At 39.9% G+C, this 14,420-nt stretch overlaps 3 protein-coding genes across 4 annotated transcripts in view; 2 read left to right on the top strand and 1 right to left on the bottom strand.

Annotated features, from left to right (window-relative positions):
* The window catches only part of LOC145434080 (histone deacetylase complex subunit SAP30L-like), a 127,625-nt gene that overhangs the window by 84,676 nt on the left and 28,529 nt on the right, over positions 1-14,420 (bottom strand). The window lies entirely within an intron of this gene.
* The window catches only part of LOC145434068 (uncharacterized), a 169,864-nt gene continuing 158,516 nt past the window's right edge, over positions 3,073-14,420 (top strand). For both annotated transcript variants that reach the window (XM_080311354.1, XM_080311352.1), the window contains exon 1: positions 3,073-3,084. The gene's annotated coding sequence lies outside the window, so the exon portion shown is untranslated. The remainder of the gene's footprint in view (positions 3,085-14,420) is intronic.
* The window catches only part of LOC145434072 (choline/ethanolamine kinase-like), a 15,233-nt gene continuing 5,820 nt past the window's right edge, over positions 5,008-14,420 (top strand). Inside the window, exons 1-9 of the mRNA XM_080311357.1 lie at positions 5,008-5,205; positions 11,374-11,417; positions 12,170-12,271; positions 12,967-13,075; positions 13,148-13,261; positions 13,406-13,539; positions 13,724-13,828; positions 13,886-13,944; positions 14,003-14,081. Coding sequence (XP_080167483.1) covers positions 5,041-5,205; positions 11,374-11,417; positions 12,170-12,271; positions 12,967-13,075; positions 13,148-13,261; positions 13,406-13,539; positions 13,724-13,828; positions 13,886-13,944; positions 14,003-14,081 — 911 coding nt within the window. The 5' untranslated portion in view covers positions 5,008-5,040. The remainder of the gene's footprint in view (positions 5,206-11,373; positions 11,418-12,169; positions 12,272-12,966; positions 13,076-13,147; positions 13,262-13,405; positions 13,540-13,723; positions 13,829-13,885; positions 13,945-14,002; positions 14,082-14,420) is intronic.

The following is a 14,420-nucleotide window of genomic DNA, read 5'->3' as shown; positions in this document are numbered from 1 at the left end:
TAATCTTTACCACAACGCCGGGTCTAATTAACGCAAATAATTTAATAGTCAAGTCATGATCAACTATTACATATGTCAAATCAATGTGTCAATCCTTATGTTTACATCATGATAATTTGCAATATAACACCTGCGTTCGATTGTAAGAAATGAATTCTCAACATGTTGGGCAGACTTTCAAATTTCGCATACTCAAACATATTATGTTAATCTCAAGTCGCGGGCACCGAGAAGTAATTACTTTTATCTTACAAAATATACCGCATAGTAATTTCTTTGTCTTACAGAATAGTAACGACTTTTCAAGTTGAATAAAAAAGACGTGTAGGGATATGAATACAACCAGGCTTGTTATGGATTTTAGGTTTTAGTGCTTGTATGGATTCGTGTATGTTTGGCTGTTTTTCATATTGATACTGTTGAGTTGGTCGGTTAACGGATTTACTTGACAATGTTTTCGTGGTTGATTCTTTGAATATGGTAAGATGGTCAGATGTCGAGACGTAATACTATTTCCGTGAACTCAATTACAACAAAACATAACCAGCATTCAAATAATCCGTAAGCTACAAGTGGATTTAAAACTTGATGCTGTTTTGTGGTTAACTCAAGTCAGTGGTCATATTTGTGTTGATTTCAGGAATGATCATGACGAGTTGGTCGGGTAAATTAGTGGTAGTAACTATGACCGTACATAGAGTTGCTGACATTCAAACATCTTTTACGCTGTAATATACGTATTTTATTGTGATAAATTATTTCTCAGTTATTGTTCAGACATTCAAATCTCGTATACTCAAAATATAATATGTTTATGTCAAGTCATTTATGTGTCGATTAGTAAATAGCTTACTTTGTCTTCAGAATAGTAACGACCTTTACAATTGAATAAAAAAGACCGATCATATGAATACAACCAGAATGAATTAATTCAAATTTGTGAGTTGCAGTGGTATAATCAAGTAAGTGAAAACTAGATTTTGAACACTTGTTAATGTTGTAAATAATTCTTTTGAGTATGGTAAGATGTTAAAAATGTCGCTTTGACAAACGAAAAGTCGGATCGCGAATAGAGTTGCAATGTTCCATTACTTGTTTCGAATCAATGTGCGTATAATATCAATATGGGACTGTGGGAAAGTTGATAGCCATGTTTGTCAATCCTATTTCAATTCACACTACGCCAAAGTCAAATTATTCGGTTTTGGATTATCTCAATTTACCTAGTACATCCCGCGAATGGATTCCGACCCATGCTATAACTAGATCGCTATGTCTGATGCATTATCCCGTCAGCGACGTAGGGTTTACAATTATTTCACACCTTTTCGAATAAGCGTCAACTTCGCAAAGGATTAGGGTGGGATCAGAAATAAGTGAGAATTTATCGGTATTCGAATCATCGTCTGTGACGGCTCTGTTATTCGTTACTTATTAAATCTTACGAGTGAAATCAAGCTCTGTCCCAAACTGCTTACGAAAATTTCACCGCGTGAGTGATCGATATGCCTGTGACATCAAGTCGCGTATGTCTGAGACATTATCTTGTCAGCGATCGCAGGGTTTGCAAACTATTTCACACCTATTTGGAGTGTTAATATGTGAACGCGGTTATTGTTGGTATTGGAATCGCCGTCTACGCCGGCTCCGTGGTAAACTAATTACCAAGCGACTGATTCCTAGATTTAGCAAACTATTTCACACCCTTTTTGGTGAAAGTACGACATACCGCTAGCATTCTATCAACGAAAGTACGAATCATCGCCGCGCCCATAAGAATAACGATATATCGAAGTCGCATTCACCGCAAACGTTGGGATTAACTCGAATCGGTCATATTTAATAATTTGTAATATACACATTAACTTAGAATCAATCACGTGACTATTTACTATTCCTGATACTTCTTCAACACAGCGCGAGAGTTGCCTATACCCGAAAGGGCGAATCACGGCCGCACCCATAAGAACACATGGCGAGTCACCAGAGACCGCGTAAGAATACATGACAGACAGGTCATCGCCGCGGTCTATATCCACAACGTTAGTTCACTACCAAACAAGCCATGGCAGGTCATCGCCGCAGCCTATACCCACAACGTTAGTTCACTACCAAACATTCCATGGCAGGTCATCGCCTCAGCCTATACCGAAAGGGTGGGGTCACCAACACGAGTTTTCAAGGTATATCATCGCCGCAGCCTATACCTGAAAGGGTGGTGTCATCACCGCACCCATAAGAAACAATGGCAGGTCACCACCACAAGGGGGGTCTAAAAGGGTGGGGTCATCACCCCGGGTTTTGAGGCAGGTCACCACCCCGCCCATAAGCCACAACGCTAGTTCGCGACCGATCTATATAACTACTGGCGAATGGCGCAGCGCAGTTGGTTAATCCGCCGCCACCAGAGAATGAGAATGGAGCCGTGAAGAGCGAATGCGAAGAATCCGCATTGCATAACGTTGTCGAACAATCCTTGTGCAGCTGAGCTGTGGTGCAGTTAGGGCATAGCCTTTATTTAGGGTTAGATGATTCGAATCGCTACAATCCAAACAAGAAATCAAATCAGGATTCCTTTGGTTTTTACTCATAATAACAACAACACCCGTAGAATATAGGACGAATGACGACCAAGTTGCTGCATCAACTCAATAATGCGGCGCTTGGAAACGCCACTCCCATGTTACGCAACCTCCATCGAAATAATGGGCGGCTATAGATTGGCCATTAATCCGTTCCAATATCGAGCGAACATGTTTCATCTGGCTGGACACAATGATTCTTGCTCGAATCCTAATGGAGGACTAATTCTAAAGATTCAAGTCGGGTAACGAGAGATGAATTTATATGCTCCTTGCTGTACAAATAATATTTTATCAACAGAAATTATAATTTCGATACCTACTATTCTGAACTGCGTACGGCTGTGAAGTGTGAACTTAGATTGGCCGTATCGCTGCATACGAAACATGTGTAGTAACGTACAAACCAACGTACGTCTGTGAAGTCGTAATGAACCCACAGCATTTTCATAAACTATAATATAAGTACAAGTAATGAAATAAAAAATTTGGTTGTATTAAGGCAAGCATCTCTTTGTTGGACGCTGGGAGATGCGAAGCCCTAGTGGTACAACGCGAATACTGTCCAATCACTGTCTCATGAACCCAGGAAGAGTATGACCGCCAGGCCTTCATATTCAGACCCCGGGGATGCGGCCCGTAATTCAAGGCTGTTCCCCCCAGGCACAAGTACGGTGGCGATAAGTGTAAGTGGCCGCAGACGCCCCCTCTTCAAAGCCTACTTGTGCCAGCCGCATGCACCTTCAGCTGAGACGGAAAAAAGAAGGTAAAATGCGAGAAACCGTGACGGGAAATCTGTGTCCCATGACACAGAGGACCCAATAACGGGGTGAGGTTTATTGCGGTTCCTCCGGACCTCTTAAAAAATGAAAAAGAAAATCATCTATTTTTGCAGTGTAGAACGGGCATTTTATTTCAAGTGTAGTCCTACTACATATTTGAACTCTCCACGTCATTTATACTGTTATGATGTTATAACGTGTGATACCCGAATCCTCGACTGGACACCGACCAGAATTCAATCACTCACTCACTCAATTTTGCCCTGCCCTAGTTGTAATGAGGGGTACTCAAAGAAATCTGAATACTTTAACTACTGACTCTGAGCCATAGCTTTCGATTGCTTCCCATCAGAGCGATGTCAATTCACTGAATAGGAAGAGGCGGATTGAAAAATTTGGAACGAATATGTAATCATAAACTATTGGTTTTAACGGTTTCAATCCTAAAAACCACTAAACTTATCTGTCTAAAAACATCTTCTGCACGAAATTTAGGAAGTAATGGGGTATATGCTTGTTTATGGTATTCATTGTGCTTGTCAAATACAATATTCATTTACACCAGACCGATATATATAGGGTGACCATACGTCCCTTTCTTGAGAATAATGGTGAAATTTACTTGGAAATTGGAGTGTGATACCGTAAATCAGCACCGAAGTAAAGCGGTGGGTATTTCGGGAGCTGAGCCGGAAAGATGACTTTTTTTAGTCAACCACCGGTAAACGCTAAGGTAAAAACTGTATTTTGGTCACTGAACGAGAAAGGTTACCTATTTTGTTAGTCAACCGTCCACGAAGTGAGAAAAGTTTACCATTTTCTCAAGATTTTTCTCCGGTATTTTGGGTTTCAAAATTTTGAAAATGTGTTCTCCTTTCCCGATTCCAAAATATGGTAACCCTAGATATATATCGTATTTTGTGATACCATAGCTGCCGACTTGTAGCACGACCCACTTCTAGGCTGTTTATGACACCGCCTACGCGGGTGAGATGGCGAGGAGCAATGTTCCCTCTAATTTTTGACGAGTCTGCACACACTCACCAACTCCCTGCGCAGACCCTTAGACAACAGTGCGTAACGACTATAAAAAAGGTCATCACTTCGTATTTTTTGTGCGCAACTTGGATTTTCTGTGCGCAGAGACCGTGTCAGCACTGCGCATTTGCGCACGTGCGCAGCTTAGAGGGAACGTTGCCGAGGAGGCGCCTAAATAAACCGCCAACACTTAGGAGGGAATTCTAGAGTCGACCTCGGTAGGACTCGAACCCGCAACCCATTGGTGTTGCACCTGTGGATTACACCACTACGCTATCCCGCCACAAATTGGGGCATATAAAATGACTTCAAACACCGTTGCAGTAAGGGTGAAAGCGGGAAATAGGCTAAGTGCTAAAGCAAAAGCCCTAGTCGGTAGTTCGAATAAGGAAACCATCTCGAGCACTCTAAAATAGTTGAATTTCCCAGTTACCAAATTAAAACTTGGGTTGTCGATAAAATGCTAACCTGGCCAGTTCCCGTGGACTACGTTGAATCAAATTATTTGCGCTCATTTTACTTAATAACGCAATATTACTCGTCCGGCCATGCTTTTCGTAAAAGAGCGAATGCTTTTGACGGTGCATCTCGATTTTACTTGTGATTGATTTGGAAAACATGTGCATTGTCGGCCAGGAATGAAGGCCTGCGTGCACCATTCTCGTTTAGAGGATATGACAGTCACCGTTAGCAGTATGGTAGCCTACTACTCAGAAGTCAGTTGCAATTGTATCGTGTCTATACCCGTCGGAAACAATTTCAATCAAGGTTCTAGGATTGCCCGAAGCGGAGACTCACATCAGGTGTGTATTTGCTGTTATTTTATAAAATTTTCTAGTGACGGCTAATGATATTGAGGCTTGGGCATATGAATACTGCATAACATGTACAGCGAAAACTATATAGCTCATTTCTAATAATACCGGATATACATTTATGCTATTTGTAGAATTAATTAGGCAATTGCGTATGACTTTCCGCAAAATAGTTACTACTCAATCAGAAATTTGGACTTGGTAATTGTCTCGCTTAGTTATTCTCAAACTTGTTTGAGACACGCCCCCCATGATGATTGTGAAAATTTTCGCGCCACCCGCATTTTCACATCCAAAAATACTAAAAAGAGCAACCAGAATGTTTGCAATCCCATCGCATAGTTTGATGATATGGAATGTTATGACTGCTATGACTCAAAATGCGCCGCGGGCCGGATTCAAGCGTTCAAATCGCACACGGGCCGGACCAGTCAACTGATTCCAAAATGTTTCCTCGTGCTCTTGCTTTTCACTTGAATATACCTTGAGCGATTTTTTTACCTAAAAACGTAAGATTCTGATCTAAAAAATCAAACTTTTGAGGTGTTTTCGCTTACATAATGTTAGAATTGTACTACTTATCTTCATTTCTGGTTGGAACTGTCGGTCCTTACGAAGTAGTTTGGCCCGTTTTATGCTCCAATTATTTTAGTCGTAATGGCGTTAGCCCTGCATATGTGTTGTGAGAAATACAAGATATTTAACCGGAAATGCGGACGTTGGAATTTGGTTTATTATGATACGCCGCGAGTCTGTTTTTTCCTATGTCTCGGGATCTTTTGGGTCGAAAGTGACCCAGCAGTGCGACTATTTCAATGATATATTTGTGCAACTAATATGTATTCCATGTAAACTGCATATAACGGTCACGCATCGGCGGTTTGGCTTCTATGAATAACTACTTTTTGCCTTCTTGAAATTGGATGCCAATTTCAACGACTTGTTGCTAGTGGTAACTAGAGTGCAACTACAACGCCGTAGTCGGGTTATAATAATGGGACCTAGTTTCGTTCTGTTAATTACATGAAACAATTGGTACACTATACATTTGAGTGCCGACAAGTGAAAAGTGTGTAGCATCCCGCTGCTATGGAAAATATCTCGTCACTATTAGTTTTTAGAAGAATTGAAATTCTCAGCTAATAGAATAGTTCACAGCCACGGTCTGCTGATTGTATTCCAGTACAGTTCGTAATTCGTAGCAGTGTTAATTAGGACTTGACTTGACTTGACTTGACTTTTGACTCGGTGTATCAGAAATGTGGATAGACTCGTGACTCGGAACAAAATTTACGAGTCAATTTCAAGTCATTAAGTAATCGGCATCGATAAAAATCAATGTATCTTGCATATGTTCGGATCGTTCGCGACATGCTGCTGGTTTAACTTGCGAGAGCGACCATTCATTCAATGATCGTGTGTTTTACTATAGATTACTAACCGTAAGTTAGTTTGGTTTTACTGAGCATCAGTGTTGGGATGACTCGAGTCATGACTTGAATCGAGTCAGACTCGAGTCACCTTTTTCGTATGACTCGACTTGACTCGAGTCGCTTAGCTAAAATGACTTGACTTGACTTGACTCGGCACTTCAGAAATGTGAATTGACTCGTGACTCGGAGCAAAATTCACGAGTCAATTTCAAGTCATCAAGTAATCGATGTCGATAAAAATCACTCTGTCTTGCTTTCTTGCATTGTTCGCGAAACGCTTATGTAACCCGTGAGAGCGACCAATCATTCAATGATCGTGCTTTTCACTGACCCTCCATTGTTCTCTCACAAATCAATCGACCACAAACGAAGTGATCGAAGCTTACAGTTTACGTTGTCGTAAACTAGTAGTAAAGTAATAAAATAGCAAAATAAGATTTCTGTTCTTTGTCCTTCCCTTAACCAATGCTCTGGTTTTATTGAAATTGAGTTCGAATATAGTTTATAATCCTCAACCAATGACGCAGGCTCGGATTGTATCATATCAATTTGTAAATGGGTTATGTATTGCATCTTATCAATTCGTTGCTATATCCTCTATTCTTTATTTTGGCTTGTAACTATAAACTGAGGCTATGCAATTACTTACGTATAGTTTAACAGTTCTACGTATATGTGAGCGATACAGCACTTTCTTGTGTGTTTATTTAACTCTATTTTCGTTAATCAGTTTGGATTCAATGACCACTCAATCTGCATCTCAGACAGCTAGCAAAATGCAATGACGTAATCATGCCTCATACTTTGAAAAAACAATTTGACTTGAATTGTGACTTGACTCGTGACTTGACTTGTCTTGACTCGACTTGACTCGAGTCACCTTCAGAAATCGACTGACTTGACTTGACTCGAGTCACCTTCGTAAATCGATTGACTTGACTTGACTCGAGTCAAAATGTGCAATGACTCGAAATGACTCGTGACTCGAAGGTAGTGACTTGATCCCAACACTGCTGAGCATACATTGTTATCACAAATAAATTGACCGCAAACGAAGTGATCGGAGCTTACAGCTTACGTCGTCGTAAACCAGCCCGTCCAGTATAGTAAAGTAATCTGATTGCAAAATATCTATCTCTGATACTGCTCATTGTGCTCTGTTCTCATCGCAACCAAACCGATTGCTTGATTAAATTCGAATACAGTTTATAAGTTTATAATACTCGTCAACCATTGGCGCAGGCTTGAATTGTATCTCGATGGATCTGTAGGTGGGTAGTGTATTGCATCATATCATATCAATTCATTTCTACTTGCTGAGGTTTCGAATTCTGCTCCCGATTTGGCTGATAATGATAAACTGAGGCTCTACAGTTGTAGTTTAGCAGTTCTACGTATAGGAGAGCGATAAACGCTTTTTTGCATGTAGATTTATCTCTATATTCGTTTCCCGATTCAAAGTAAAAAATGTCACTCAATCTGTATTCAAAACTGCCAGCAAAATGCAATGACGTCATCATAGGGCTACCATATTTTTGAATCGGGAAAGGAGGACACATTTTCAAAATTCAAACTTATAATTGTGGAGTAAAATTCGGAAGAAATGGGAAATTTCTCACGACTTTCTGGTTGGTTGACTAAAATAATGGTCAACTTTCCGGCTCAACTCCCGAAATACAGTTTTTCTTTCACATTCTCCTCTGGATGACTAAAATAACAGAAAAAGTCGTCACTTTCGTTCAAACCACGAATTTCCTATTTAGCATCATTAATGCTCATTTTCACTCGATTCTATCCACTATCTTAGCTCTAAAAGCTGTAAAGGAGGACGAATTGCCAAAAAGGATGACATTTGGGCGTCCTCGGAGGACATTTTCAAAAACCTGAAAAGGAAGACAAATCCTCCTAAAGGAGGATGTATGGTAACCCTACGTACTCATACCTCGTACTCCGAAAAGGCAACTCGACTTGATTTGTGAGTAGACTCGTGACTTGACTTGACTTGGCTTGACTCGAGTCACCTTCAAAAATCAAATGACTTGACTTGACTCGAGTCACCTTCGAATATCGATTGACTTGACTTGACTCGAGTAAATATGCAATGATTCGAGATGACTTGTGACTCGATCCCAGCACTGGTTCGTAGCAGTCAAGGATATAGTTTCCCGTGAATGTAATGTGCGAGATCGATAGAATATCACTAATTAGAACATAAGTTGGTTCCTGTTCCCGTTCCTGCAGGCGCTGGGTTGTATCCCCATTCCCTACGTAGGCCTACCTGTAATCCCAATAGGCCTGCCTGTGATGACAGATTCAATTTATAATTTAACCGTTGACATCGCTGGCCAACCAATTTCCAACACTAAAAATGCCAAATACTGGATTCGGACATGTCTTGAAAGAGTCACATACAATCACTCAAACCACAACTATCGAAGGTATGTGGTCTGTTTCGCCGCCTTAGCTACACTCTGCCAGCCAAGGTGCTGTTGATACTCTTCAACACTCTATTGCTATCAAAGGTACAATACGGAATTCTTTGTTGGGCTGCTGCCTGCAAGAATACGATTGACCCACTGCTAAAACTTCATCTGGTCATCCGTATCATTGCCAAAGCCCCACGGGGGCCTGGATGTGCAACTGATAAATGGCTTCTCAAAAGATTTGGTGTTCTAAACATAGAAGATATGAGGAAGCTAGAAATCGCCAAGTTATGTAGGCCCTATCACTTCCATTGCGGTCCATGTCCCTCAAATTTCAACGACTACTTCAACTCGGAGTCAAAAAGCGCACAAGTACAGCACACGCGCGTCAACGAAGAACAACTACCATATGATCAGGACGGAATTGCCTGCAAGAAAACGCATCGCTCTATCAAGCATGCCGGACCCCAATTGTGGAACAGCATCTCGCCGGCTATCCGACAGTCGTCGAGCATGTCCGCATTCGAGCCGAAATACAATAGAGTTACCATACGTCCTCTTTTAAGAGGATTTGTCCTCTTTTTTGACTTTTTTGAAAGTGTCCTCGGAGGACGCCCTTTTGTCCTCTTTTTGGAGATTTTGTCCTCTTTTTTGAAAATTTAGGTCAGATTTAGAGCAAATTGCGAGTGATATGCCGTAAATTAGCACAGAACTGACACTCCGGCGCGTATTTCGGAGTGAAAAACGGTTATTTTAGCTCTGGGCGGAAAGATGACCTTTTTTTTTAGTCAAGCGATCACAAAGTGGGAAAAACACCGGTTTTTGAGAATTCTTCTCCAGTTTTGCAAGTCTCAAATTTCTGAAAAAGTGTCCTCTTTTTAGATTTACAAAATATGGTAAGCCTAAAATACAAGCAATTTCTTCTAAATGAATACTAGCCAGCCTTCAGGATTACCGGACCACGACCTAATATCGACCTCGCCTCCCGCCACATGCCACCTCATTTTGTCGCTTGCGTCTTATATTCTCTGCATGACTTTTCATTCAGTGTGCACTGTACAGTGTACATGCCTCTTCTTTACTTCGCCTAGGCTAAGGTGGCTGTCTGATCTTAAAGGCTACTCCAAGTTGTTTCGACATCTTCCTATCTTTTCATTGTATCGCAGTCTTGTGATGTTTTGAAATGATGAAAATATTAATAAACTGATTGATTGATTGATTGCACAGTCGCATGTTTCATCTCGGACGACCATTTCAATGATGTGAGGTCCTATAGTTTTAGATATTATGAAGCGAAACTTCCTCATGCCTTTCCTAATTAAAAAAGAAAATGAAAATAAGATTGTCAATCTCATTTTACAAATTTAGAGGCTTTGCGGACCCCTGAAAATGCTTCGCGGACCCCCGGTTGAGAACCACTGAATTGTAGACGGCGCCGACGCTCACTGTTACGCCATGTCCCCCGATATCGTACCCAATAACCTAGTAGCAACTATAATACTATTACCATAGCCTTTATGAAGGCTATGCTAATACAATAACAATAATACCGTGAACCGCGCATCTATAGTTTGCATTTTGTAATCAAGGGTCTATCGTGAATCAACCGTAACGAACACAACAAATTGACAGGTCTCTATACTTTTACTACGATAACTGTACTACTGCTAGCTGCTAGGCTGCGAGTTAGTGGAGTGTTTTAATCTGATATATGTGTTTGTTTGGGCAATTTTGGGTTATGTGGATGGACTGCAATTTGCATGCTTGAATATAACTAGCAATGTAAAGAATTTTATCTTGTGTAATATGAATATTGCATCATGAAAGCGTGCCTTCGGTCTTGGATCGTTAGGTAGTAGGCAACTCCCATCACAACACAAATCATTCAGGTTCGCACCTCAACCTCGCACAGTTCTTTGAAGTCATAATTCGTTTGTAGGTTGTAGAATGCATCCAACTTTCTCAGTGAGTCACTAGTTGCTTGAGACAGAGGTGTACTGGAGTGTGCGAGAGAATTTCAAACTGGAGTTCAAAGTCCATTCAGATCAGTTGCTGTACACAGGTCTTGTTTGTGATCTTTCTCAATAGGTGAACTGTGCGCAAGTACACTCATTTCTTTTTGTTTTCACGCAGAGTGAGTGATTCATTGTGTGTTACTCTCCGAATTTCTACAGCGTAGTCTCTGTGGAGTCTCTCATCTGTGTATTATTTTTTGTTTACTCATATTAATTGAAGTCAATAGTACTTTGAACCTGCTTAATTGCCACAGCTTCTATATCATGGCCTCTATTTTGTTGAAGAGGCAGCCTCCTGCTGATGAGGACCAGAAAATGGAAGACCAGAAGTATGTTTCTATTTTATATTTGGAAGGACAAATAAATGTACGATTGCACATGGAAATTGAGATGATAAGTAGCCCACTCAATGTAGTTTTCTACTGAGCCTTAATATTGTGATATTGTAATACAGAGCTGCAGGTGTATGTGAGATCCTGTAAATATTTTTTAAAACTACCAGAGTTAGATCATCAGCATCATGACAAACATTACAACACTTCCTTGATGAATAGCCTACTAATTTCACATATCCATCAATATTTTTGCCCGATTACATCCTAGTTTACATGCATGAATAAATGATCGACACTTTATGGTATTTCATAAGACACCACCATCCACTATATGCTGTTTTGCATTTGAATGTTAGGTGATAATATAATATACCAAGAGTTTTCAAGTTCAGCTTCCCAGGCTGTAAAGGTATGATGGTTTCTGTCTTATCAATCAAAATATATATTAGACTAAATAACACATTTAACAGATATATTACTTTATAATTCTATAACGCCATAGCAGTATGACATACAAAGAGAGCCTTACCTTCTCTGACTGCATAGCTTCATATCATGTGTAGGCTACCGTATCAGTATTTGTCGCTTATACATCATTAATCGTAATTTCTGAATTATTACAGAGCTGGTTGAATTTCTTCAAATCATATCTCAGAGTAGGCTACTAATTTTTTTAAATTCTTTTCAAAAATAAGTTACCACTGCTTGAATCTAACACATTCAAATTATTGTCCGTGTGTATTCAGACTCGCCAAAATACGAAAAGAAGCCTATGGACTTTGCAAGCAATATCTCAATGGACCCTGGGCAAATGTGTCTGAACAGCAATTTCAATTGACTGTTTTGGGGTAAGTGAAAAATGAACGTGTTTAGTACGAAATTCCTCTAGATTCAAGTTTGTTGAGCCGGGAGAAGGAGGTTTGAGCGTGTTAATTAAATGGCCAACTTGCCACCACAAAATAACAATGTCACATGGGGGGCGTATCAGTTTTGACTATATAATATGATATAATTCGAGAGCATGTGCGTTTTACAATTTCTGGTGGGGGTGTATCAGTGTGGGCAAATATGAGATAGTTTGCTTTTTATCTGATCTTAAAAACAAGTTGGGCTATCTATTTATCAAATATTTACTCCGATTGTCAGTAACCATGTGCTAGGTCGCTTATTCTTCCATTGCTTACTGAAATGACTGCGTTTAAAATGCTGTTGCCGATTGCACCCGTTTCTGGTTTGATGAGATTTACGATAAGATGTAATCTCAAGGTAGATTACTGATCGATTACAAATGTTTTGGCACGCTTTTGGAACAATGTGTATTAGTTGCACAATTCGAAACGAATTTGGCCACATTATGATTTTGAGCTGTTCAATAATAATATGGTGTGCTTCCATACAACTATTTATGAAAGCTACATGCTTTCTTTACCTATCATGACATTTCATCAGCCTTGCCCGTAAGTTTACTTTGCAATAGTCTCTACATTACACAATTGCTGACTTGTCAGCACTGAATTTAACCAATTTTTGATCCAAATTTTAGCGGAGGACTTACCAACAAGCTATACATATGCCGGCTACCCGACGGCTTTCCATCTGACCCGGGTGTACCGGGAACAATTCTTCTACGAATGTATGGCTTAATCATTCAGGTAGACGGCATCGAAAATTTTCCACCTCATTTGTCACATCATAAAGCTTTGTCTTTGCTTGCGATTTCGTAGGATTTTGTGGCTCAAATCCAGGAAAGTGTGGTGTTTTCCATTTTATCAGAAAGAGGCATCGGCCCTCATTTGTTTGCAGTATTCCCTGGAGGCAGATTGGAAGAATATTTACCAGTAAGTAGACTCTTTAATGTAATAAACGTCGGTGACAAATTGCAACTCTCCCACATTGAACTTTAGACTGTGAACCTTTGTTCGAGATAGATGACAAACGAAGTATGTCAAAAATGTAGTAATATCTGCTTGTCCTTTTATCAGTGCAGGACGTTGTGCACTACAGATTTGTTTGATCCAAGCACTTCCCGTCACATTGCAAAGCAAATGGCGATATATCACAAGCTCACGATGCCAGTAAATAAAGAACCTACTTGCATCATGGACAAACTGCAGTGGTGAGAATAGTAATATAATGTTTTATCAGTTGAAGGATATTTATTAAACTACATTGACATCAATGAGATTATTATGTCCTTGCAGAAGGCTTTAATGTTGACCTGCGCCACAATGTAATTTCAAAATATCATAAATCCAGATACAGATACAGCTAATTCCTTTAAAGCTTGTTCCTATCTTCAGGTATTTTGACGCAACCAAGAAAATGAAGTTTGAAGAAAAAAGTAAAGCCCAGCTTTTGGAGGACTTCATGTCTACAGACTTGGACAAGGAACTTCACTATATCAAGTACTCTAAACAAATCCCTGTATTCACTCGCAATTAAACTAACACATGATTTTTCAGGCAAGTAGTGAAAGAGTCTGGGTCGCCTATCGTGTTTTGTCATAATGATGTGCAAGAAGGTATCAAGCGAGCCGGTAATTTCACAGTGATCAGTGGTAATGTTGAGATTGTATTCAGGAAACCTACTGCATGCTACAGATAATGAAAAGGACCCGGTACAAATGATCGATTTCGAATACAGTGGGTATAATTACAGGTAAATGAATCGAGCACAACTCGTGACTTACGATCAGTGGTATATAATAGTGGTTCTCAACCATTTTAGCAGAGGAACAGGTAAATCTCAGAACAAAATTTGCCAAACTGTGAACCTTCAAAATACAACTGAGAATGTCTTGGCAAAAATGTATAGCACTCCAAAGGAAATATTGGAAACTTCAGTTTTACGAGCAATTTGGTGTTGCCTTCTTGATATTGCACATAATATTAAAGTTTTGGCAAGGCAAAATCCTGTTAAATTACTAACTTGATTTCGATTGTTCGGTTTCTTTTGAAAGAACTGCCTACTTACACAACTTCCTCAAGTAGTTATGAT

Source organism: Botryllus schlosseri, chromosome 2, assembly GCF_051294905.1.
Source record: "Botryllus schlosseri isolate E-star chromosome 2, Bs_hap1, whole genome shotgun sequence".
Taxonomy (NCBI): domain Eukaryota; kingdom Metazoa; phylum Chordata; class Ascidiacea; order Stolidobranchia; family Styelidae; genus Botryllus; species Botryllus schlosseri.
The sequence above is the reverse complement of the archived record's forward strand: the minus strand, read 5'-3'. Positions and strand labels throughout refer to the sequence as shown.